Consider the following 26,856-nt stretch of genomic DNA (forward strand, 5'->3'; position numbering starts at 1 on the left):
ATCTATTTATATATAAATATTGTCATTTGATTTTAATGAACCTTGGCCTTGATTAAGCAAAGCACTTAAGCATGAATATAATCCCATCCCGATTCAGCATAATATTTAAACACATGCTTATCCCATTGGCTTCCATGTGAAAATTGCTGAATTGGGGCCTAAATGTTTTGCTAAATTGAGGTCCAGGTATTCACATCACCAGACCACCATCACAACAGCCTGTAAAAATATCCTGAATGGCAATTGCTGCAGAGGCCAAAGACTGAATGGGTACAGAGGCTGCATTATGCACACACCTATGCAGGCCGTCAATCTGGATGAACGATGCTCAGCAAGTTTTGGAAGAACTTAATAGATCCTTGAAGCGATGACTGGCTTTTAAAAAATGTAGAAAGATAGATTAAAGTCAATCAACAGAAATTCCCCATCAGTTTATAACAGTTGAAAGATACTAGGCTCAGTCCTCAGCTGTGTTTGAACTCCAGTAAGCCCAGCTACGAAGGGGGGTAAAGGTGATATTATGCCATCTTTATGCCTCCATTACCATGGTGCTGGCTGAGGACTACGTTAAGCTGTGTTGACTGCTAAGGGCCCCTAAGGTGTGATTCACCAGCTAGGGATTACTGGACCGCAGCAGTGCTGTGAGTATATGCCTTTCTTCAGCCACTCCTTTCATATGAAAACTGTATCAAAACTGGGGAGAGGGGTAGTGAAAAGCCAGCAATGCTGAGTCTATGCCAGAGGTCAGCAACCTTTCAGAAGTAGTGTGCCAAGTCTTCAGTTATTCACTCTAATTTAAGGTTTCGCGTGCCAATGATACATTTTAAAGTTTTAGAAGGTCTCTTTCTATAAGTCTATAATATATAACAAAACTATTGTTGCGTGTAAAGTAAATAAGGTTTTTAAAATGTTTAAGAAATTTCATTTAAAATTATATTAAAATGCAGAGCCCCCCGGACCGGTGGCCAGGACCTGGGCAGTGTGAGTGCCGCTGAAAATCAGGTTGTGTGCCGCCTTCGGCACATGTGCCATAGGTTGCCTACCCCTGCTCTATGCCATCTGGGGATTCCCCTATACTGGGAGACTCCCTTAATAACCAGTTAAACCAGTTTTCCGGAGCAGCACAAAGCAGAATGAGATCCAGGTTCTGGCCCATTATTGGTAATATGTCAGCTTAAAGAACTTGACATTATCCCTTTAAAGTGTGTGTTTCCCATTTTCGACAACTCAGTTTGAAGAATGCACATAACTCCTCTGCTGTGAACTATTAAAGATATGTAAATTTCACAAAAATCTTCTTCTAAGTTCCATGGCATCAGGACAGGGCTGTTTGTATCATGCAGTCATGACATTCAGAGGCTATTAATACCTACAGGCTTTATCAGGATTTTCAGTTTAATGAAGATAACTTTATATGCTTTTTTTATACCATACATACAAGTACATGACTTGCTTACATAGGAGAGAAAAATAATGTTGCATGGTCTGGAGTTATTCTGGATTTATACTGCTGTAAACATGAGAGGAGAATCAGGCTCACTGTTTGCTACATAAATGTTTGTATGGTTGCTCATGACTGAACTTTGGGCTGCTGACAGTGACAACAGATCTTCAGTTGATGTAAATTAACAAAGCCCTGAGGTTTTTAAAAATAAAAAAGCATTTAAACATTTGTTTGTTAATTAAAACTAAAAAATTTGCAAGGAATGTGACCCAGGCTCTGTGGAATGACCTCAAAAAGACATCAAAGCTGCTCATCCATTCTAAATAATGTTTAAAAATCTTTTTATTTGAGAACGACTGCAGCATGGCACACTGATATGTTTTTGCCTGTAATTTATGTTTTAATGGAGTAAGAAGCTTAGGGAACAACCTGATAGATAGGTGCTTAATTAAATACAATTATTACTGAAATGAGTGGAATTACACAGGTGTAATCAACAACAGAATAAGGTCTTTGGTGCTTAATCCTGCTTGTTTTTAGCTATGTGGTAAATCAAACCACCTACATCTTACTAGTCAGCCTCTACACCAGGACCAGCGCTAGGGTTTTTAGCGCCCTAGGCGCACGGCAATTTCGCTGCTCCGAGCCTTTGTCCCGTGGCTCCGGTGGAGCTGCCGCAGTGGTGCCTGCGGGGGGTCCAACGGAGCTGCGGAAGCAGCCGACCGTCTGCAGGCACCACTGCGGCAGCTCCACTGGAGCCGCCTGCTGCCCCCTCCGGCAAAATGCCACCCACCAATAATCCTGGCGCCCTAGGCGATTGCCTAGGCCACCTAAATGCAAGTGCCGGCCCTACTCTAAACATGTATCTAATCACAACAGTAGATTTTGCAAGCTAGGTGGTGTTATCAGTGTCACTCTGTCTAGAATAGCTCACAACTGAGAGTGCCAATCTCAGGTCAGACTGTCAAAAACAAGGCAGACAACCCAAACTGGTTGTATATTCCATAATTAGATTTCACCAAGTCAGCAACAACTGTGCATTCCTGGATTACTATTTTAGTCTTAACATGGAGTCACAAACAATCCCCCTTAGGCTCTCCAGCGCATCTTTCCACCCAGACAAACTGGACTAAGTGATGAAAGGTTATTAAAAATCACCACAGATTAGGTCACTCCTGATTCCAATGGGCCAGTCACTTACCACCAGGTCCTTGAATACTCTTGATCTCACACCAAAAGACAATGCTGTAGCCAATTTCTCTAGAAAATTAACTAAAGATTTATTAGCTAAGAAAAATAAATGAGAGTTGTTGAGAGGTTAAAGCAGGTGAAATACATTACAGGTCAATCAGAGTTTGTAAGTGCAAATGGTAGCAGAGGCATAGTAATCTGCTGGTTTTCCATAAATCTCTCAGGGTTACCCAAAATGGCTTTGACGATCTCTCTCTAATTGTTCAGAGTTCCCCTGTCAGAATCCATCAATCAGAGATACAGGATTGCTCCCAGGGTTCATTCTTATAGCCTGGAATTACTTCAAGTTAAAGTTGTAGAAACTGTCAGAAGCCTGCATTCCAAGAAAGGGGAAAAAATTCAGAGGCAGGAATTGTAGACCAAGCTGGATGAGCAAGCATCTCAGAGAGGTGATTAAGAAAAAACAGAAAGCCTACAAGGAGTGGAATTTGGGAGGGATCAGCAAGAAAAGCTACCTTATTGAGGTCAGAACATGTAGGGATAAAGTGAGAAAGGTCAAAAGCCATGTAGAGTTGGACCTTGCAAAGGGAATAAAAACCAATAGTAAAAGGTTCTATAGCCGTATAAATAAGAAGAAAACAAAGAAAGAAGTGGGACTGCTAAATACTGAGGATGGACTGGAGGTTAAGGATAATCTAGGCATGGCCCAAAATCTGAACAAATACTTTGCCTCAGTGTTTAATAAGGCTAATGAGGAGTTTAGGGATAATGGCAGGATGACAAATGGGAATGAGGATATCGAGGTAGATATTACCACATCCGAGGTAAAAGCCAAACTTGAATAGCTTAATGGGACTAAATCGGGGGGCCCAGACAATCTTCATCCAGGAATATTAAAGGAATTGGCACATGAAATTGTAAGCCCATCAGCAAGAATTTTTAATGAATCTCTATACTCAGGGGTGGTACCATATGACTGAAGAATTGCTAACATAGTTCCCATTTTTCGGAAAGGAAAAAGAAGTGATCCGGGTAACTACAGGCCTGTAAGTTTGACATCTGTTATATGCAAGGTCTTGGAAAAAATTTTGAAGGAGAAAGTAGTTAAGAACATTGAGGTCAGTGGTAATTGGGACTAAATACAATGTGGTTTTACACAAGGTAGATCATGCCAAACCAACCTGATCTCCTTCTTTGAGAAGGTAACAGAATTTTTAGACAAAGGAAATGAAATGGATCTAATTTACCTCGATTTCAGTAAAGCATTTGATACAGTTCTACATGGGGAAATATAAGTTAAATTGGAAAAGATGGGGATCAATATGAAAATTGAAAGTTGAACAAGGAACTGGTTAAAAGGGAGACTACAATGGGTCATACTGAAAGGTGAACTGTCAGGTTGGAGGGAGGTTACTAGTGGAGTTCCTCAGGGATTGGTTTTGAGACCAATCTTATTTAATCTTTTTATTACTGACCTTGGCACAAAAAGTGGGAGTGTGCTAATAAAGTTTGTGGATGATACAAAGCTGGGAGGTATTGCCAATACAAGGAAGGACTGAGATATCATACAAGAAATTCTGGATGACCTTGTAAATGGGAGTAATAGTAATAGGATGAAATTTAATAGTGAAAAGTGCAAGGTCATGCATTTAGGGATTAATAACAAGAATTTTTGTTATAAGCTGGGGACTCATCAGTTGGAAGTAACAGAGGAGGAGAAGGACCTCGGAGTATTGGTTGATCACAAGATGACTATGAGCCGCCAATGTGATATGGCCATGAAAAAAGCTAATGTGGTCTTGGGAAGCATCAGGCGAGGTATTTCCAGTAAAGATAAGGAGATGATAGTACCATTATACAAGGCACTGGTGAGACCTCATCTGGAATACTGTGTGCAGTTCTCGTCTCCCATGTTTAAGAAGGATGAATTCAAACTGGACCAGGTTCAGAGATGGGCTACTAGGATGATCCGAGGAATGGAAAACCTGTCTTATGAAAGAAGACTCACAGAGCTTGGCTTGTTTAGCCTAACCAAAAGAAGGCTGAGGGGAGATATGATTGCTCTCTATAAATATATCAGAAGGATAAATACCAGGGAGGGAGAGGAATTATTTAAGTTTAGTACCAATGTGGACACAAGAACAAATGGATATAAACTGGCCATCAGGAAGTTTAGACTTGAAATTAGACAAATGTTTCTAACTATCAGAGGAGTGAAGTTCTGGAACAGCCTTCCAAGGGGAGCAGTGAGGAAAAAAGACATATCTGGCTTCAGGACTAAGCTTGATAAGTTTATGGAGGGAATGAGATAGCCTAATTTTGGCAATTAATTGATCTTTGACTATTAGTGGTAAATATGCCCAATGGCCTGTGATGGGATGTTAGATGGGGTGAGATCTGAGTTACTGCAGAGAATTCTTTCCTGGGTGTCTGGCTGGTGAGTCTTGCCCATGTGCTCAGGATTTAGCTGATCACCATATTTGGGGTTGGGAAGAAATTTTCCTCCAGGTCAGATTGGCAGAGGCCCTGGGGGGGTTTGCCTTTCTCTGCAGCGTGGGGCACAGATCACTTGCTGCAGTATTCTCTGCACTTTGAAGTCTTTAAACCACGATTTGAGGACTTCAACAGCTCAGACGTAGGTTAGGGGTTTATTACAGGAATGCGTGGGTGAGATTCTGTGGCCTGCCTTGTGCAGGAGGTCAGACTAGATGATCATAACGGTCACTTCTGACCTTAAAGTCTTTGACTCTATGAGCTGTCTTCCACAGAAAGCAGTCTGGCACGTATTCCCATCACAGTCTGGGTCTGTAGATTTTCCATGGTTGGATGCAACAACCCATGCTTTGATGTTAGCATGCTTCACGTTTACAATTCTAAGGTTTCATAAGAAGGTAAGAACAGCCATACTGGGTCAGACCAAAGGTCCATCTAGCCCAGGATCCTGTCTTCTGACAGTGGCCACTGCCAGGTGCCCCAGAGGAAATGAACAGAACAGGTAATCATCAAGTGATTCATCCCTTGTCGCCCAGTCCCATCTTCTGGCAAACAAAGGCTAGGGATGCCATCCCTGCTCATCCTGGCTAATAGCCATTGATGGACCTGTCGACCATGAACTTATCTAGTTCTTTTTTGAACCCTGTTATAGTCTTGGCCTTCACAACATATTCTGGCAAGGAGTTCCACAGGTTGACTGTGCGTTACGTGAAAAATACTTCCTTTTGTTTGTTTTAAACCTGCTGCCTATTAATTTCATTTGGTGACTCTAGTTCTTGTGTTATGAGAAGGAGTAAATAACACTTTCTTATCTACTTTCTCCACAAAAGTAATGATTGTATAGACCTCTATCATATCCCCACCTTAGTTGTCTCTTTTCCAAGCTGAAAAGTTCCAGTCTTATTAATCTCTCCTCATATGGCAGCCATTCTATACCTCTAATAATTTTTGTTACCCCTTTCTGAACCTTTTCCAACTCCAATATATCTTTTTTGAGATGGAGTGACCACATCTGCACGCAGTATTCAAGGTGTGGGCATACCATGGATTTATATAAAAGCAATATGATATTTTCTGTCTTATTATCTATCCCTTTCTTGATGATTCCCAACATTCTGTTCACTTTTTTGACTGCCGCTGAACATTGAGGGGATAATTTCAGAGAACTATCCACAATGACTCCAAGATCTCTTTCTTGAGTGTTAACAGCTAATTTAGACCCCATCATTGTATATGTATAGTTAGGATTATGTTTTCCAGTGTGCATTACTTTGCATTTATCAACATTAAATTTCATCTGCCATTTTGTTGCCCAGTCACCCGGGTTTGTGAGATCCTTTTGTAGCTCTTCGCAGTCTGCCCGGGACTTAACTATCTTGAGTAGTTTTCTATCATCTGAAAATTTTGCCACCTCACTGTTTACCCCTTTTTCCAGATCGTTTATGAATATGCTAAATAGGACTGGGCCCAGTACAGATCCCTGGGGGACACCACTATTTACCTCTCTCCATTCTGAAAACTGACCATTTATTCCTAACCCTTGTTTCCTATCTTTTAACCAGTTACTAATCCATAAGAGAACCTTCCCTCTTATCCCATGACTGCTTTATTTGCTTAAGAGCCTTTGGTGAGGGTCCTTGTTAAAAGCTCCCTGAAAATGTAAGTACACTATATCCACTGGATTCCCCTTGTCCACATGCTTGTTGACCCCCTCAAAGAATTCTAGTAGATTAGTGAGGCATGATTTCCCTTTACAAAAACCATGTTGACTCTTCCCCAACAAATTATATTCATCTATGTGTCTGACAATTTTGTTCTTTACTATAGTTTCAACCAGTCTGCCCGGTACTGAAGTCAGGCCTGTAATTGCTGGGATTACCTCTGGAGCCCTTTTAAAAAATTGGCATCACATTAGCTATCCTCCAGTCATTTGATTTAAATGATAGTTTACAAACTACAGCTAGTAGTTCTGCAGTTTCACATTTGAGTTTCTTCAGAACTCTTGGGTGCATACCATCTGGTCTTGGTGACTTATTACTGTTTAATTTATTGATTTGTTCCAAAACTTCCTCTAATGACACCTCAGTCTGGGACAGTTCCTCAGATTAGTCACCTATAAAGAATGGCTCAGGTTTGGGAATCTTCCTTACATCCTCAGCCATGAAGACTGATGCAAAAAATTCATTTAGTTTTTCCACAATGGCCTTATTGTCCTTGAGTGCTCTTTTAGCATCTCGATCATCAACTGGCCCCACTGGCTGTTTAGCAGGCTTCCTGCTTCTGATGTATTAAAAAATGTTTTGCTATTACTTTTTGAGCCTGGGCCCTTTTAAATTGCTGGGGTGGCCTCAGAGTGTGTGCAATTGCTCTGGGCCCTGCGCTTTGGGGTCCCCATGGGCTGGCAGGATTGGCCAGCATGAATTCATCAATTCCACCCTATGCCTGCCCCCCACAGGGTCAGCCTTGGCCTTGGCCCTGGGGCCCGAAATTTCTGTTGGTAGGCCTGCTCAGGATTGAGATTAAATGCATGTGTAGCAGCATGCTGCATTGCCTGGAAGAGCCCTAGTCCAACCTTAAATAACTTTAATTTGTTTATTCTAAATTAAGAAGAGTTGCTTTTAGCAAGCTTAATATTAATTAATGACATTCAGGATTGTGTGATTCAATGGTCAAAAATCTCTCCTGTATTTTAGATAAATATTGACTCTGCCCAAATATTATATTACATCTGTCTCTCAGAGCCATATATTCCTCAGTTGAAATCTCTTCGGAAAAGAGATGTGGTATTTACTGATATATCTACCTGGAATCAGAGGACCTTATATAGACTGTAACATCTAAGGGGCTCTTTAGACACAAGCTCTTCAGAGAAAGGGCAAGGTCTTTCACTTGTTTTTGTGAGACACCTTCCCCATATTATGTGCACTCAAAGAATAATAAATATTGATGATTTCAAGAAGTTCTTCAGTTCAGGGACTATGTCTTTCTGTATATTCTGTGAAGTGTTTAGCTTTCAGGTGACATAGAAATAAATAATAAAATTGGTCAAATTTTGAAACCAGCTTATGTAACAGAGTCCTTATGAAGTTAAATGCTTACTGTTTAGTTATGATCTAGTTTTCTAGAATGTAATATTTTTATCAGTCTGAAGAGGTTGAGAAGTTCAGTACATAATTTATCTAGAAGCAACTCTGTTAACTGGTAGCAGTGGTTGCGATGGTGGGAGACAGAAGTTTCTGCTGGTTTTATTGGATCAGTTGGGATTCCAAATGAAGCTTTTTCATCTTCTGGTGAGGATGGCTGTGTATACATGACAACTTACGTTTAAAACCATTGGCACTACCCATCCAAGATAATGGAGCAGCTGATATGGGACTTGATTAATACAGAATTAAAAGAGGGTAATATAATTAATGCCAATTAACTTGGGTGTATGGAAAATAGGTCTTGTCAAACTAACTTGATATCTTTTATTGATGAGATTAGAAATCAGTGCCAGAGTTGTCACTAAAGTGGGTTTATCTGACCAGAGTTGGTTCTAGGGACAGGCAAGCAGGATTGCTGTATGGGTGCCAACTTTCAAGATGCACCACAGTGCTGAGCTTTTAGTGCTGCTTATGGGACAACCTTTTTTTTTTTGGCTCAGCTGGTTGGGATGGGAGCCCTGAAAATGATACAAGAGTCGCTCCTGAATCTGACTTATCAAGTCCAGGAATCCTGACTTTCTATGGATTGAAAGAAGAAGGGTGAGCACTCACTGCACCATTAGAGTTGCTGGGCATCCGGTTTTCAACTGGAATGCCCAGTCAAAAAGGAAACCTGGCGGCTCTGACCAGCACTGCTGACTGGGACACTAACAGTGTGGTCGGTGGTGCAGTGGGACTAAGGCAGGCTCCCTGTCTGCCCTGGCTCTGAGTGGCTCCCAGAAGTGGCCGGCAGGTCCAGAGCCCCCAGGAGCAGCCACGGGGGCTCTGTGAGCTACTCTAGTGCTGGCTCTGCAGCTCCCATTGGCTGGGTACCTCAGCCAATGGGAGCTTCGAGATGACACCTGTGGGCATGGGCAGTGCGCAGAAAGCCTCCTGGCTCCTCCACCTAGGAGCCGGACATGCCGGTAGCTTCCAGGAGCTGCCTGAGGTAAGTGCTGCCCAGCTGGAGCCCACACCCTGAAACTCCATCCCCTGCCCCAGGTTGGAACCCCTTTCTGCACCCCACACCCCCTCCTGCACCCCAACTCCCTGCCCCAGCCCTGAGCCCCCTCCTGCACCCAAACTTCCTCCTGGAGCCCACACCCCACACCCCTGTCCTAGATCTGAGCCTCCTTCCTCACCCAAACTTCCTTCTGGAGCCCACCCTCCACATCCCCTCCTGCACCCCAACCCCCTGCCCTAGCCCTGAGCCCATTCCTGCAACCCAAACCCCTCATCCCTGATCCCACCCCAGACCCTGCACCCTCAGCCAGAGCCCTCACTCCCTCCTGCACCCCCTGCCTCAGCCTGAAGTCCCCTCCCACATCCTGAACCCTTCATTTCTGGCCCCATTCTGCCCTCCTGCACCGTAACTCCCAGCCCGGTGAAAGTGTGGGTGGAGGAGACCAAGTGAGGTAGGGAGGGAGGAATGGAGTGAACAGGAGGCGGGGCCTCAGAGGGGGGGCAGGGGACAGGGAAAGGGTGTTCTGTTTTGTGGGATTAGAAAATTGGCAACCCTATGCCCCATCCAGGGAGAGGACAGGGAGTCGTAGGGGCGCGCTGCACTGCCTACCTAAGCCAGAAAGAGTAAAGGGAGCTCTCCACTGGCTTTTAACAGTGCAGGAGGAGGACTGCCGTTACTCTCCACCCCCCTCATTTAATTGCTGGTAACAACCTGGCACAGGGGCAGCACCTCCTGGTTCAGTGACAGGGCAACCCCACATCATCCTTATGTCGCGATGTTTTGCAATTGCCTTATCCCTGAAAGCGAGTCTGGGTCCTGTTTAACAGCGTAGCAGTAGGACACACAGACCAGCGGGAAGGGAGGGAGCTATAGTGCGCTGGAAACTTCTTCTAATGGAGTAAGGTTGCTCCAGGAGAAGCCCCTGTCAAGATGGAGTGTTGCATGCTGGAGCCTGTAGTCCACGGACACGCCACAGAGGGAGCATTGCATTCTGGGAAATGTAGTTTCTACCGGCGTCGTACGCTTACACGAGTGGGGGACGGCCGCATGGGATACGATGGGACACTTTCCTACTACGCATGCGCCGTCTCTCCGTTAGCGCCAGGGGGCGCGCACGTGCGCGGTCGTAGCCAGTAGAAAGGCGCGAGGCGGGTGGCGGTGGGGGTGTTGGAGTAGCCATGTTGGGACGGGCGAGGCTAGGCGGCGTGGCGGTCCTGCGGGCTCTGGAGCCCCTTGCTGCGGATCGTGGCTGCCTAGCAGCAGGAGCGGCCGCCTCCGCCGTGCTTCCGCACAGTGAGTCTGGGGGTCCTGCGCCCGGGAGGGGCTGGGGGGAGGTATCAGCCCCAGGAGGTCGCGCCCGTCCCGAGCGCCCACCGCCTCCTGACCTCGCTGGTCCCCGAGTCCCCTGCTTCGTTGTGCTTTGCCCCTGGCTCTGAGCCTGCTGCTCCTTCCCCTACTGCACCCCGTGCACCGGGCGGGCGCCTGCAGCCCTGCTGGCTTTTTGGCGCCTGCCCCATTTGAAGCTGCTCTGGGCGGGAAGGGCTGGGGTGCTGGGCAGGGAGGGTAGGAGGCAGGAGACCTGGGTTCTCTGCTGCACCCATGACTCCCCCAGTCCCTGCCTGTGAGCTGCAATGGGCACCTGGTTGTTTCCCTGCCTTAGGCAGCGTGAGGGTGGCGTTCGGTGCAAAACGTGCTGAGAGCAGCTCAGTTGGAAGCAATATAGAACTTTTTTCTCCCCACTTTCATCTTTCTATTGTCTTTTAACCGTTACATCCTCCTCTTCTCCCCCTCTGCCCCCGCACTCTCTTGTTCTGAGTCTCCATTTCTGGGCTTAAAATGATCAGAACCAACTTGTTGTGTCTATCAGATCAGTGCTTGCTTTCATGTTTCTGGTTGTAAGATGTCCAACATGACTGTTCTAAAAAACAAACAAAAAGTAAATACCTTTCCAATAAGCACTATATAATTAGCTAGGTGCGATGTGCTCAAAAGGGTTTTCTTCTGAAGTATTAATTAGAAGATCACTATCAGAGGCTGGATACTGAACCTGATAGGTCACTGGTGTGATCTAGAGCAAGAAACCATATGCTTATTATCAGGGCCATTTTAGAACTTGATGCGCCTTCTGATCACTGATGCAGAGGCCCTTGCACACTCCAAGATGGTGAATGTTGCACCCATTTTAAAATTTTTGCTTCTGTTGATTTGTATGTGTAATTAGGAATCAGGTGTACTTGTGGTTTTCCTGCCTATAATGTAATCTACTGGTAAAATAGCATACTTTATTTATTTAATCCTGAGTTCCAATAGTAAAACATCAACTTTTGTCCCACTTCTAAAAGGTTTCTATTATGAAGAATGCTACATTTTATGTTGTGTTCCTAGAGTCTTTAACAAGTGTAACATTTGTACTTAGGGTGACCAGATGTTCTGATTTTATAGGGACAGTCCTGATTTTTGAGTCTTTTTCTTTTTCCCCGCCGCCTGTCCTCATTTTTCACACTTGCTGTCTGGTCGCTTTAATTTAAATCTGGTTTACTTCAGTAAAATACAGAAAATGAAGACCAGGGTCATGTTTCCAACTAATAGGCTAATTGCTCTAATTTTGATTCTGGTAATTTATTTTTTGTTAGGGCGAAACTATGTGGCTGAGACTTCAGAGTCTGCCAAATCTGGTACTGCAACAGGGGGTATTGTTGCAATTATTGGTGCAGTTGTTGATGTCCAGTTTGATGAAGGCCTTCCTCCAATTCTCAATGCCCTGGAAGTGTCAGACCGTGAAACTAGATTGGTGCTGGAAGTTGCGCAGCACCTTGGTAAGTCTGTCTTTTTAATTGTCAATTTGTCCTGCTATTTTCTCGCTTTCTCTATCACCATTTTACCACTGTTGACTCCAGGGTAGTTTGAAAGCTGTCATGAAGAGATTTCCTTACTACCCAAGACCCTTGTTCTACTGCACATAGTACTATTGAGGTCCCTTCTACTATGCATTGTTGTACTTCTTTTAAGCATTCTCCATGTAATTTGAATGTAGCGTGCTCCCATCATTTCCCCCAAATCCTGCTGCAGCAGAGACACATTTTCTGTCAATGTTGGTTCTGCTCTTTTTCATCTGCACCATCTTGGTTCTTCAAGTAGGTTACCTCTTCCTTTCCTTAGGGCCTAAGCTTCCCAGACACGACAGTACAAAGCCACTTTGGCTTCCCTCAGACCAACCTAGAAAAGGCCCTTAGGAATGTTTTGAACTTTGCTTCTGTCCAGGCCTATGTCCCACAAAAACCTCTCTGGTCCCCATGTATGCCATGTAAATTAGTATTCTCTTCTAGGAGTCCAGATGTGGATGATCAGGATCTGGCACTCATTACCCTCAAGGCAAGCTCTAGATCTAGACTAACCTTTTTAGAGCCACCTTCTAACATGGACCAAGTTTTCTTAATTTCCTTGCCATTCTGGTATAGGTTCCAAAGGCTCAGATCAAGGATTCTCCTTTCAAGAGAACCCTTCCTTTGGCTAAAACCCAATTGGCTTTTTTGTTTATACTGGTATCCTCAGTAACATTAAAAGAATAGGAACAGGTAAAATAAAGACCCGATGACTTTGGTCCCATGGCGAAGCAGTATTCAAACACTCCTGAGGATACAGATAGGGCATTTCCTGTTCTAGGCGGATAACAGTGTTCTCTCAACTCGGAATCTACATTGCTATGACTTGATAGTTTCTTCCTTTCTCACCTCATAGCTAGAGGTAGATTTGGCTTTGCTCAGGGCTTGTGAAACCATATTAGTATGGTGATGTAACTGTGGAAAAAAATTGTGTAAGACTTCAAAATATTTCTGAAGTTTTCTGTTCAACGTAGACGATTGAAGATGTATATTGGCTTGGTTATATACTAGCATGGGCGAGGACAAACTACGGCCCGTCAGATTGCCAGCCTGGTGGTGCAGCGGGGTTAAGGCAGGCTCCCTGTCTGCCCTGGTCCCATGCCGCTCCCAAAGCAGTTGGCACCATGTCCCTGCGGCTGGCAGAGGGCTCTGCATTTCCCTCACCTGCAGACACTGCCACCCACAGCTCCCATTGGCTGGCAACCAGGGACCACGGCCAATGGGAGCTTTGGGGGTGGAACCTGCAGGCGAGGGCAACACGTGGCAGAGCCGCCTGCCCCACCAGACCCCACCTCCAAGAATCACTGCCGGATATGCTGGTCACTTGCACGCTGCTGCCACCCTGGAGCTGCTTGAGGTAAGCGGTGCTGGGCTGGAGCCTACGCCCTAACCCTTGCCCTGAGTCCTCTAACCTCCTGCTGCACCACAGCCCCCTGCACTCCATGTCATGAGGCCCCTGCTGCACCCTGCATCCCTCCTGCATCCTAACTTCTTGCCTTGACCTTCTCCCGCACTCCCTGCCCCAGTCTTACGTTCATGGCCCTGCATACAGTTTCCCCACCCAGATGTGCCCCTCAGGCCAAAAAGTTTGCATACCCCTGTACTAGAGGGTTACATGCTTGGTTGCTTCTGTAAGCTAAGCTCCTTGCATCTCTTTATTCTCCCTAAAAAGCTTCCTGTTTGCCACCCTCCCATCTTCCGGTATTTCCGGGATGCGTTGCAACTGTCCCTTCCCCACTGTGTCAGTGGCTCTGTGTGCGCTCTCTCATTCCCCTTTCCCAGAACTACAGTGCCCCATTCTCTTTCTCCGTGTCAGGGGCACTGTTCTTTTCATGCAGTTTGTCCTCTATGCCAGGAACTCTGTTTTGGAACCATGGATATTCCAGAGAGGACACTGTTGTGTGAGGAGGTGTTAATGGCTGCCATCAACCAGTTCTTTGATCTATAAGCAGCTGCAGCAGTGGTAGCAGACCCAGGAGTTTCAAACTAGATTCAAGGGGCTCCCTGGGGCCTTCAGGTTTTCTGATTTTTTTCACCAAAATAAATAGGATTTTGCCCATTTATGCATAGGACGTTCCCTGAAATTTTGGAATTGATTGGATGTGGTGTTCTAAAGTTATCACATGACAGACAGATGCTATAAAGTTGAGTAAGACCTCCCTTTGCTTGGCCAGCAAGGTGCAGTGGCAAAAAGGGACAAAACTCTGCTGCAAGTACTCCTATATTCTGCTACATTGTTAATGTAATTAATCTCCATGAAATATCCTAAATTTCTTTCTCCATCCTCTCTGAAGATAGACACCAATATCTATTTCTATAAGCTCCAGGTAGTCCAGCTCTGAGATTCTGTTCCTGTAATGTTGTTCTGGATGTTTGTCTTAGAATCTCCTATTCTTCCCATCCTCTTGTGTAGGAGGGAAGGAATTGTGTGGAGGAATTTGTAATCGGCATCAGCGCCTCACTGGTACATTGTTTTCCAGACAGCTCAGCTGCCCAGCCTATTCTCTAGCTCCCCCATACTTGGCAGTAAGCTGGGCTCCAGTTCTGGCTCAGTGATCCAGTGCTTCCCAGGTCCAAGGAATGCTGCAGGGATTGTACACTGTAATCCAGGTAACTCCCTCTTGTGGGGAAAGCTGGAGAACAAGAGAGAGAGGAAACCGTTTCAGGCACCTAGCTGCAAATAATGTGAATTCATTGCATCTACTACTTTTCCCAAGATGCCGCAGAATTAGAGTCTCTTGCATGGGTGCCAGGTTTGTATAATTTTGGTGGTGCCCAGAATGGGTCCAAGTCTCACTCCCTGAAACCTGCCTTATAAGCCAATATATATATTTAAAAATAAAGTAAAAATGGACTGGAAACTATAAGCATTTAAGTTTCCCTATATTGCACAATGCGGGGTAGGGAGGATGAGGGCACTGGGGTGGAGCTGGGGATGAGGGGTTTGGGATGTGGGAGGGGGCTCAAGGTTAGGGCAGGTAGTTGAGGTGTGAGGGATGAGGACTGGGAGTGAGGGATTTGGGGTGTGGGAAGGGGGCTCAGACCTAGGGCAGAGAGTTGAGGTGAGGGCTGTGGAGTTTGGCTGGGGATGGGGGGGTTCAGGGTGCAGGAGGGGGCTCAGGGCTGGGGCAAAGGGTTAGGTTGCAAGGAGGTGAGGGCTATGGCTGGGGGTATGGGCTCTGGGGTGGGGCTGGGATGAGTTTGGGATGCAGGCAGGCTGTCCAGGAGCTGGGTCCAGAGAACTCCCCCCTCCCCCTCCCCAGCCCTTTCCATGCCAGCCACGCCTGCTGACCGGGGAATGAGTGTAAAGGGGGCAATTGCCCAGTCACCTGGGCGAATTAAAAGGGCCCGGGGACTCTAGCTGCTGCTGCAGTAGCTCTGCCTGCTATGGGGAAAAGTCTCTTGATTCAGAGGTGCTTTTGATATGTCCCATGCAGGTTCCGGGATGGGTGAGGCAGCGAAGTAGCAAATACTGTTGCCTCAGCAACCTTGGAACCTGCATGGGGCTTATCAAAAGCGTCTTTGGATCAAGAGGCGATGTGGCTTTTCCCCAGCGCAGGTTGGGTCAGTGCAGCTGCTTTGGGGCTACTCTGGGCAGGTGTGGGACAGGGCTGTGGCTGGCCTGGGGCTCCTCAGGCAGGGTTGGGGGGTGAGAGGACTCTTGGGGCTTCTACAAGGGGCAGGGTGTGTAGGGGGTGGCTTGTGGTTCCAACTGAGGGAGGAGGACAGGGGGGCCCATGGTTGATCTGCCCTGGGGCCCAGAATTGCTGTCAGTTGTGCTGCTGCTAGCAGCACACTCACCCTGCACCACACTGCATGTGCTCCTAGGGCCCCTCTCTGTTTCCCTTCTGCAGTTTTGCATGTGCACTACCCAGCGCCAGGGGGAGGAGGATGCGCCCGTCACCTAGTGGCCTGACCGGTGAAGGGTCAGGGCCCTGGGGGGATGGCTGCCATCACATCAGGTGTGCAACCTCCCTCTGCAGCAGCAGCGGCCACCTCAGCCCACCTCATTCCCTTGTAGTCTTGAGCAGTGGAGTGTGGCTGGTGGGCACAGTGTGAAAGGAGCCAGTCGGTGGCCGATGAGGGAATGCAGCGCAGGGAGTGGCAGCCAGCTGCTGCCCAGGGTGCAGGGATGCTCCAGGGGAGGTGGATGAGGGCGGCGGGCAGGGCCCAAACCTTGGTGGAGCTGGGCATCTGTGCTCTGAACATTGGTGGACCATGGGTACCACAGGCTGATATAACTCACTGCCTAAGGTATCTTGGTCTGTGATTGAGATAGTTGGGCAGGACAGCTCTCCCTAACACTGTTTCATGTTATCAGCAGACTTAGGACAACATTTCGCTGAGTTCATGTTTTCAGTCTTAATTTGACAACCATAAGGGCTAGCTAGACATTTAACATAATTCAAAGTGAAAGTTAAGATTCTGGAGCACAATATGCAGTGAGCAGTAAGTGCTGCAGATAATTAACTATCATTGCAGGAAAAAAAATCTTTTTTTTTTTTTTTTTTTTTAAATAAACAATGATCTCTAAAACAAGCTTAGAATACTCTAACTCTGGATAATTCAGTGTAAATATAATGAAGACTATATAGTTATGTAGAGTACTGTTTAAAAATGTTACTATAACTTAAGATGTTCTAAGGAGCTTCTATTTAAACTTGATTTGCCAATGTAGGAATCTTAGAATTGATTTTGGCAAGCCAACTTGAAGTCAGAAAAATTAAGTTTTACCTCAGTTGGCTGAGGCATGAAGTAATGTCCGATTGTACCACATAACTTGAAGTTTCAGAACTGAAAGTCTAAGTGCAACTACATCTTTACCCCGATATAACGTGACCCGATGTAACACGAATTTGGACATAACACGGTAAAGCAGTGCTCCGGGAGGGCAGGGCTGCATACTCCGGTGGATCAAAGCAAGTTTGATATAATGTGGTTTCACCTATAATGCAGTAAGATTTTTTTTTGGCTCCTGAGGACAGCGTTATATTGGGGTAGAGGTGTACTTTAAAAGTTCTGAATTTCTCCTGCAATAAGGTGAACTTTTTCTGTTCAAAGAGCAAACTTAGATTTTATACACTTAGGTGGAAGTACTGTTCGAACAATTGCCATGGATGGCACTGAAGGCTTAACCCGCGGACAGAGTGTTCTGGACACGGGTGCGCCTATAAAAATTCCAGTTGGGCCAGAAACACTGGGAAGGATCATGAACGTAATTGGTGAGGCAATTGATGAAAGAGGGCCTATTGCAACGAAACAGTGAGTATTTTTAAACTTAGTTGATTTAGAGAAGAAATTGCTGTATATCCAGTACTGTTTTTGAATTACACACTTCTAATTTGTAATTTTAACTGATGGTGCAGCTTCTAAATTTTACCTAGATGTAAACTTGATTTCTGGCTAGGGACCACTAATATAACCACATTATTCAGTATCTCTAAATACAATTTTTTTCTTGAAGCTTTGATAGTAAAGACAAAAATATGTAAAATAGTTAAAGATCTTCTTTACAGGTTTTCATCTATTCATGCTGAAGCTCCTGAATTCCAAGATATGAGCGTTGAGCAAGAAATTCTTGTGACTGGTATTAAGGTTGTGGATTTATTGGCTCCATATGCCAAAGGAGGTAAAATTGGTAAGTTTCTCTTCTGAAGCAAATAGATATACTGTAAATTTATGCAATAAGAGCTAGCTCAGTGGTTTGAGCATTGGCCTGCTAAACTCAGGGTTGTGAGTTCAATCCTTGAAGGGGCCACTTAGGGTTCTGGGGCAGAATCAGTACTTGGTTCTGCTAGTGAAGGGATGGGGCTGGATTCAATGACTTTTCTGAGTCCCTTCCAGTTCTATGAGATAGGTATATCTCCATATATTTATTTTAAGTACTGTACATAAAACATTCTGTACTTCAATTTGAGGAAGACTTAAAGTGTAGTTGCAAGTTTGCTTTATATAAATTAAGATTTTAGTCTTATTCAGTTTTCTAAATCTGTGCTTACTAGAAAGTGTTCTAGTGAGGAAGATTAAACAAACTTGCTGTTGAAAATGGATGCTGCTAACAGCAGCAAATTTTAGATATGTTTGTTTTGTTCTAGAGTTAGCTTAATATTCCCATACTGGTAACAGGCATTTTGAGGGATAATAGTGAAGTATTGTAGCTGGATGTAATCACATTCATTGACAATGATCTCAAATTGAAAACTCAATTGTATTGACAAAAACTGTTGTTTCAGGGCTCTTTGGTGGTGCTGGTGTAGGAAAAACTGTACTAATTATGGAACTTATTAACAACGTTGCTAAAGCCCATGGTGGCTACTCTGTCTTCGCTGGTGTAGGGGAGCGTACACGAGAGGGTAATGACTTATATAATGAAATGATTGAATCTGGTGTCATCAACTTGAAGGATGCCACTTCCAAGGTAACTTTCAAAGGGTGTGAGTATTAAAGCAAAACAAAACACACACATCATTGTGCATTACAGTGGATTGTTTGGCAACATATTATTTTAATACAATTTTTCCAAGAAAAAAACCACTTTCTGTATGTGAGGTGTGGCAGTTTGACTTGTATATACATACTAATTTTCACTTTCTTCCAGTTAGGAAGGTCTGCAGATTCTAATAGTGGACCTTCAATCAATCCTCCTTGCTGCTTTAGTGACATACTAACTTATTAGATTAGGGTGAAAGTTCAGTCTGTAATGCTTCATTTAGTGTTCATACCTTTAAGAAAAAAACTACTCACTACTAATACAGGGTGTTCTGTTGTTTTTTTAAAAAAAAATTACACAACACATGTTCCATTGTCATCCGGTCCTTGGCCTTTGCTTCCAAAATTGGTCCAAGGCATGTAGGTGTTGAATATAATACTTCTCATTATATAGTGTTGATAGGCTACTACATTTTCTGTAGATAAACTTTCTTTCTGTAACATATTAAATTCCAGGTTTCACTTGTGTATGGTCAAATGAATGAGCCTCCAGGTGCCCGTGCCAGAGTAGCTCTGACTGGTTTGACAGTTGCTGAATATTTCCGTGATCAAGAAGGACAGGATGTACTTCTATTTATAGACAATATTTTCAGATTTACCCAGGCTGGTTCAGAGGTTAGTACTCATAATAAAAAGTTCCAGTACAATGCTTGCCTGAGAATCTAAAAACTACTCTTAGAGCTCTGAAACTGGTACCCCCTATTGTGCTCCTTGCCCTAAAAAAGAATTATGAAAACCTATCAAACACCAATTTTAAGAAAAAATTCAGACTCTTGCTTGAGAGGAGGGAACTCTGCATATTTGTATATGCCAGTCAAATCTTGGCAAAAAAGTGGCCTAGATATCTTAACTATGTACAAAATCCTAAAATTTTCAAGGGGGAGAATAAAGCCTTTAAGAGTATCCTCCTTATGACTTCCTTCAAGTGTGGGCCACTTGGTATATTCGAAAGTCAAACAATTAAATTGCGCTTCAGAAGCATAGGATCCAGGCCCAAGCCAATTTTAGAGAGGGTGTAGCAATATCCATAGAGTAACTATAAGCTGGTGTAGTTCTTACCTGGACTTAAACAGAATAAAGACATAAACACACCCAAACTTCACTTCCCAGGGTTTACCTTTATTAACTTAAAATAATACAAAACCCCCTCAACCTAAGCTTTCTCTTGAGTTCATTTTTGTTTTTTCTAGAAGCTTTCTTCCTGCAAGACCTCTTTCTTGGAAGTTCCAACTTTTGTATTTTTGGTTTGCTAGTAATAAGACCTTGCTGAAAAGCATGGAGGACATACTATAGGAGCAATTAAGAGAGCAATTGAGGGTCTGAGTAAGGAGGAGTGAAGAAGGGGTGGCAAAGGGGCGACAAATTTCTGTTAGAACCCAAAATGGGAAGAGCAAAACACGGCTTAGTGCTGGTGAGTAGCATGGCTTCTGGAGGCAGGGCAATTGTAGGCTGCCCTGACAGCACCTTTGCTTTGGCTCCAGTTCAATGTATGACTGGGTGAACTGCTATGGGGGAGGGTGTTGGGTTTGGTTGGGGAGAAACTGAAGAAGGAATAGATCCTCTACTCAACATAGGCACTCAGATGGTCCCATTGTGGCAATGCTTAATGGCTGGAGTAGTGAAAGGTGGATGCAGTTTGGTGATCTTGCTGCTTCTGGGTAGAAATGAAATGATGCCCATGAAGCAAGCCTCTGCTTCTGAAGGCCCTAGTTCTACTGCAGGTGGGTTGTATTCCTTAACTGGCTTAATTTTTTATTGGGAGGTGTAAAAGCTCCAGCTGGCCTTATTAGGTCTCACTTACAAGTTCCATTTAAACTACCTGAGTGACACAAACTTGAGACAGTAGGAAAATTAGCCAAATAAGTGAAGTATATATCTAAAAGTAGATACAAAATCATTATAGGTGTAACAGTTAGTACAATGCACACTCTTTATTCTGCATGCTGGACTCCAAGCTTTTAATTTTGCACCACATATGCCTTTCTGTTCACAGAATAAATATGCTCATAAAGTGAATCACATTTTTCATTGTAAACCTTGGGGGTTCTTGGATTTTTGTGTGTGTGTGGTTTTTTTTTTTTTTTTTTTTTTTTTAAGTGGATCTCCTCAGGTTAGGGAAAATTGCAACAATCCTGCAAAGGGGTGGGGATGTTGATGTCTACTGCCCAGAATGGCTGGCCCTTTGCGTGTTTGAAGTAAGTGGAAATCAAAGGAGATGTATCTTTATTTCACTCTTGCTATCTTTCTTTCCTTTGTGGGCATATAGTTCTCTTCTGCCTTACCCAATCCTCTGTAATATCTCTCTGGCTCATGTGCCTCCCAAATTCACCAACTTTTGATCATACCCCCTCTCTCCCTACTTTCTCTTTCCTGCTCTGCCCTTGTGAATGCACACAGTTCTCCTGCATTGTCATCCGTAGCCAAGGAACAATAAACCTTACTGCTGAAGTGAAAGAAGACAGTTCAGACTTTCCTTCTTGCTGAAAGAATAAGACTAGAAGAATGAAATGGGTTACCATCCTGATTTTGTCTCCACTCTTTCCATTTGGTGGCTGAGTGTAAAGGCTGAGAGCAGACCTGCTAACTGTTGACAGTCTTCCCACTCCACTTAGCATTGTGCCCTGTATGCTTACTAATACTTGAAACAGCACAGTTTTAAGAACCTTTGATGTATCTGAGAAAATGAACTATGAGAGTTCTTTAACTTGCTACATTATCTTCTCTTTTGATCTTCAGGTGTCTGCACTGCTGGGTCGTATCCCCTCTGCAGTAGGGTATCAGCCTACATTGGCCACTGATATGGGAACAATGCAGGAAAGAATAACTACTACTAAAAAGGGATCAATTACATCAGTACAGGTAGTTAAACAAGTGCTGCCTTTATATCATCAATAAAGGGTTCACTGCTTAGCTTCATGAGTAGAAAGTGAAGGTCGCAGTTAATAGTAGGCATATTATGAGGCTTAACGAGTATTAGGTTTTTTTACTACGATCTTGTACATTTGATTTTCAAAATGACTTATTTCAGGCTATCTACGTACCAGCTGATGACTTGACTGATCCTGCTCCAGCTACTACTTTTGCACATTTAGATGCTACTACAGTATTATCTCGTGCCATTGCTGAACTGGGTATCTATCCAGCAGTGGACCCTCTGGATTCTACTTCACGTATCATGGACCCTAACGTTGTTGGCCGAGAGCATTATGATGTGGCTCGTGGTGTACAGAAGATTCTTCAGGTATCTTGTTAATTACACTTTTCCCCAATGAATTTTATTCAAACTGGAGTTAACTGAGTGTTTAATCAAAAGTTGAATTTCACTTATCTAGTCTTTTGAATTCATTGCAGTATTGTATCTGCACATGGTATTGCAAGATTATTTAATTTGAGTTGTCTTCTTTCTCCATAATAGGATTACAAATCCCTTCAAGATATTATTGCTATTTTGGGGATGGATGAATTGTCTGAGGAAGACAAACTAATTGTAGCCCGGGCTCGAAAAATCCAGAGGTTTTTGTCTCAGCCTTTCCAGGTTGCTGAAGTCTTCACTGGCCATGCTGGAAAATTGGTGCCTTTGAAGGAAACAATCAAGGGTTTCAAGAGCATTTTATCTGGTAAAGTAATATATTTGTCACTTGGCTGACTTCCCCCAGTTTCAGAGCTGTATTCTGGAGGCTACCAGTTTTCTTAAATGTATGACTCTCACTTCTGCAGACTACTTTTATGCTTGAATCCATCACTAAACGTTACTGCTTTAGTAAAATAGGGGGTGTTAGCTCCCCATATGTATTGTGATGGGGCCTAAGGGCCACAGCCTTATTGTGCTGAGCGCTGTACAAACATAAAGAAGGTTCCCTCCTTCAAGAGCTTACAGTCTAAGTATAAGATGTGGGGAGAACAGGTGGATATGGAAATAGATGGGTGGAGCACTAGGCAATGGTTCAGCCATGCCAGTTTGGAGCATGATATGCAATGTAATGTTTAAGCATTTAGTTCTCAAGAACAGATTTATAAAATGGAAAGGGATTGAAATCCAACTTGGCTCCCAGATTTCTTCCCCTTTCACTCCATTGTCAGAAGTACTAACCCTCCCTGGCCCCTGCTTGCACCACCCCAAGCTGTTTCTGAGAGTCATTGCCTGGGTACCCTCTTCACTGATCCTCTGCATATGCCTTCATCATAACTAGGCACGGTGCCACTTGCTAATCCAAGCTGCTCCCTGCTGCATGGTCCAGGGAGAGGTAGGAAGACAAAGGAGCAGGATTTGGTGTTTGTCAGACAAGGATGGGCAGGACAGGACACTTCAGTAGTTCAGTCCCTCTTCTTAGTAGCTTTGGGACCAATCTCCTTCCTCTTAGCTCTTAGAACTTGATGGTATTCTAAAATCTAAACTATGCTGTTTTGAAATGTTGCTTTATATTGTTGCTAATGAAATTAGAGGGAAAGATGTCCTATAAACCCACCACTTAAGAGTATATTTATTACCTTAGATCAGTGATTCTCAACCTTACTTTTTTCTTCCCCACGGACCCCTTGAAAATTGCTGCAGGTCTCGGTGGACCACTTAATGATCTTTCCAAATGTTGTTTGTACTGTTAGCTAACTATTGTAAAGCGCTTTGGATAAAAGCACGTGCGCGCGCGTGCTGTCTCTCTATATAATTTTTTAAACACCTCAATTAACCCTTTTTTTTTTTTTTTGGTTCTACAAATAAAAGCGCACAACTCAGATTTTAATATCAGTAATCTTACCTTTCTAATGTGATGGATGTGCCCTCTTTCCCACTATGGCAGTCCTCGGGATGGGAAGGATGGGGGCCTCTCTCCAGCAGCCCTAGAACTGGGGAAAGTTGCCTCTTTCTCTGGCTGCAGCAGCCCTGCATGTCCCAAATTCCACCTACCCACTATTACCCCCAAGACCACCACCTCACCTTACATGTGCATCTTCTCCAGGGTCCAAGCACCTAATTAGTGGATTAGGTGCACGGCTCCACTAAGTAGGTGGGTGGCCCTTCATTCTCCTGTGTGCGGCTGCCCAGGCATGCACCTTGGAGGGAACTATCTACAGACCACCTGAATGGAGCTCGTGGACCACTGGTGGTCCACAGACCACAGTTGGAGAACCTCTGCCCTAAATGATGATGATGATTTCCAATTTCACTACAATAATTACTGACTCAGTAGTGACCACCTAGCCAGTCAGTGTTGTGGGAAGTTGTAGTAGTACAGCTTTCCAGCACAAGGTGCAAGGGATTCCTTAGGATTGTATCCTAAAATGAGGCATAAATGGCCAGTCACTTGGGGGAGGGATTCAGGGTTTTATGCCCTTTGAATTTTCTCTGTGTACTGTCCATTTGCTTTTTCCCTTCATGAGTTTAATAGGTAGTCTTTGAAATCTGAGCTGGAAAACTTTTTTCCTTGGCATCCTGCTAGTCGTTATTGAACAATCCTCGAGGGGGCCATTTAGGGATCTGGGGCAAAAATCTGTCTGGGGATTGGTCCTGCTTTGAGCCGGGGATTGGACTAGATGACCTCCTGAGGTCCCTTCCAACCCTGATATTTTATGTCATTCAAATTGTCATTGTAGGTGAATATGACCATCTACCAGAACAGGCTTTTTACATGGTTGGTCCTATTGAAGAAGTTATTGCTAAAGCTCAGAAGCTGGCTGAAGAACATGCCTAAGAACATGGACTGTTATATTTGCATATGGTCTCTTAAAACATCTGATACATGTATACATTGTATATGTAAGAAACAGTTGCAATCTCAGAGGTCTCTAATTCTCTCCAGTAGATGTGGGGAGAAAATAAAGTCCTCTTTTCCTACATGTGAACATGCAGTATTATGTAAATGTCACCCAAATGTCTGTTACGAAAGCCAGACATCTTGTTAGTAAACATTTTGATATGCAATTCCTCTGATTTACTGGCTCTTTATTTTTGTTTAGATTAAGACTAATCTTTTGCCTCTGGAAATAGTAACTTAAGGCTGTCCTCAACATCAAAGTTAACTGTCATGACAGTGGCATTTGAAAGGTGATGTGTGATTACTTTTTGATTCTTGGAAAAGTTTGATACCAAAAATGATGGCTAACCTCATACTGCATTTGCCCTGAATTAGTTTTTCTACCTGACACTTTTGGACTTTACTTTGTTTGTGTAATCTCAATGAGGAATTGCACAAACAAAATTTTACTGTAATCAGTTTTCCATTTGCAATACAACAATTAACTCTACTTGTTTTTTCTTATTAAATATGCCTGCCTCGTAGTTTAGTGTGCAAAAATTTAATCCAGTTTTTAAGACTAAAAAGGTTGCTTACCCCCAGTTCATGTTAGCTTTCGATCAGGACACTGCTCCTGTCCAAAACAAATGTAAAACATCTTTCTGGAAGCTGAATAAAATAAGTGTATTGAAAAGTGGCACTTCTTCTGAGATCATTTAAAATGTTAAATTAAAAATTCACAAAAATAATCTGAAAGGGTAATCTCTTCACTGTGACTAGTTGTTGAAAGGTAGAGTATGCATCAAGGGAATAACTGTCCTTCTGTAAAGAATGCATCTATAAAGAACACTGAAGTTAACAAAACCGTATGCAACAGGAATGCTGTAGAAATACTCTAGGTATTTATATAGGACTATTACAGAGTGAGCTGGCTTTTTCCATTTTGAGAGCCTTTATCTACATCATGTGTCTGAAGTGGGCATTCATCCATGAAAGCTCATGCTCCAATACATCTGTTAGTCTGTAAGGTGCCACAGGACTCTGTTGCTTTTTACAGAACCAGACTAACACGGCTACCCCTCTGATACTTTATCCACATCCAATAGCTTATTAATAACTACATGTTGGCCTGCGTGCAGACTGCTACTTAGAGAGAATTTCATTCCTTACCTGAATAAAAAATAGCATAACACATGCAGGAACAGTTTGTGTCTAAAAGCATAATGTGATGTAGTTCATAAAATAGATCTCCTTATTTTCATCCTGGAACATGCAGATGTTACAAGTACAGAACTGACCAGCTAATTCAATGGTACTCGTGTTCTAGGCCTAATAGAAAACATTTTCTGTGTCCCAAATAGTCTGCTTGGAACAAAAGTGCCAGTCACTGTTACATGGTACTAAACATCATGCTGATAGTAATCACAAACAGCCAATTTACCCAGTTTGACTGGATTCATTTGGAAGATTGTTCTATAGGACTGAGGTTACAGGTTCTAAAGATGCAAGTAATTAAATGTTGGGTGGGTGTGTGTGTGTGGTGTGTTTTTTGTTTCTTTTAAAAGCTTTCTGGGGGAGGAATTTCTGATCTGAGCAGTTCAGAAGCTTGGTTTGACCTATGAGAACATATCTGGTGGTGGCTAACAGCTGTTTCCATTAGTATCAGTAGGTGACATTCACTTTTGTCTGAGACTCCAGGTTGAGAGGCTTGGTGTGAGGAAGACAGGAGTCTTTCTGTATATGATTGAGCACCAGGAAGACTTTTTCGTAAGTTAATAGATTTTTGTCAGGTCATATCAACATTTACCTTCCTGGTATTTGCTAATTTAATGGATACATGTATAGATATATGTACTTCCTCAGTTTAAGATATTTAGCACATACTGATCTCACTTATTTTAAAAGTGAGATGGGAATGAGGCATTGACATACTTATGAGGTATGGGTGCAGGCACATTTCTAATGACCCCATGTGTGTGTTGGTGAATTTTTAAGTGTATTTGTGAGCCAAAAATTGTAACCCAACAACTTGTTAATATTGGGTGAAAGGGAGAATAAAGATGTCATAAACAGATAGCTAAGGGTTAATGTCTCTTTCACCTGGAAAGGAGTAACCTGAAACACATGACCAGAGGACCAATCGGGAAACACGACTTTTTCAAATCTGGGTGGAGGGAAGTTTTGGGTGTGAGTTCTTTGTTCTTTGTCTTGGGTCTGACCCTCTCGGCTCTGAGAGTGATCCTTTCTATCTCCTGGCTTTCTAATCTTCTGTTTCCAAGTTGTAAGTACAAAAATAGTAAGACAACAAGGTTTATATTGTTTTCTTTTGTATTTACATGTGTGTAGTCGCTGGAATGTTTTGAATTGTATTCTTTTTGAATAAGGCTGTTTATTCATTTTTCTTTTAAGCAATTGACCCTGTATTTGTCACCTTAATACAGAGAGACCATTTTTATGTCCTTTTCTTTCTTTTTTTATA

At 43.5% G+C, this 26,856-nt stretch overlaps 1 protein-coding gene across 3 annotated transcripts; it reads left to right on the forward strand.

Moving 5' to 3' along the window:
- The first annotated feature begins 10,315 nt into the window (after positions 1-10,315).
- Positions 10,316-24,970, forward strand: LOC127030206 (ATP synthase subunit beta, mitochondrial-like). 3 transcript variants are annotated; one of them, XM_050916279.1, is made up of 10 exons: positions 10,316-10,570; positions 11,911-12,093; positions 17,247-17,421; positions 17,676-17,797; positions 18,393-18,577; positions 19,105-19,263; positions 21,385-21,507; positions 21,677-21,889; positions 22,064-22,265; positions 24,601-24,970. In XM_050916279.1, exons 1-10 carry the CDS (start codon positions 10,456-10,458, stop codon positions 24,603-24,605), a joined length of 1,482 nt encoding a protein of 493 aa, XP_050772236.1. In that variant the 5' UTR covers positions 10,316-10,455; the 3' UTR covers positions 24,606-24,970. The 3 variants fall into 3 exon arrangements, with proteins under 3 accessions (XP_050772236.1, XP_050772235.1, XP_050772237.1); XM_050916278.1 differs by lacking the exon at positions 24,601-24,970 and adding an exon at positions 24,238-24,593; XM_050916280.1 differs by lacking the exons at positions 19,105-19,263; positions 24,601-24,970 and adding an exon at positions 24,238-24,593.
- Positions 24,971-26,856: the final 1,886 nt, after the last annotated feature.

Source organism: Gopherus flavomarginatus, chromosome 10, assembly GCF_025201925.1.
Source record: "Gopherus flavomarginatus isolate rGopFla2 chromosome 10, rGopFla2.mat.asm, whole genome shotgun sequence".
In the NCBI taxonomy this organism is placed as follows: Eukaryota; Metazoa; Chordata; order Testudines; family Testudinidae; genus Gopherus; species Gopherus flavomarginatus.

Excerpts from the sequence above, each read along its gene's own strand:
- LOC127030206 (XM_050916278.1), top strand. The coding sequence starts at position 10,456 with ATGTTGGGACGGGCGAGGCTAGGCGGCGTGGCGGTCCTGCGGGCTCTG. Across the intron at positions 17,422-17,675 it reads GGGCCTATTGCAACGAAACA|GTTTTCATCTATTCATGCTG; the intron begins GTGAGTATTTTT and ends TCTTCTTTACAG. Across the intron at positions 21,890-22,063 it reads GTGTACAGAAGATTCTTCAG|GATTACAAATCCCTTCAAGA; the intron begins GTATCTTGTTAA and ends TCTCCATAATAG.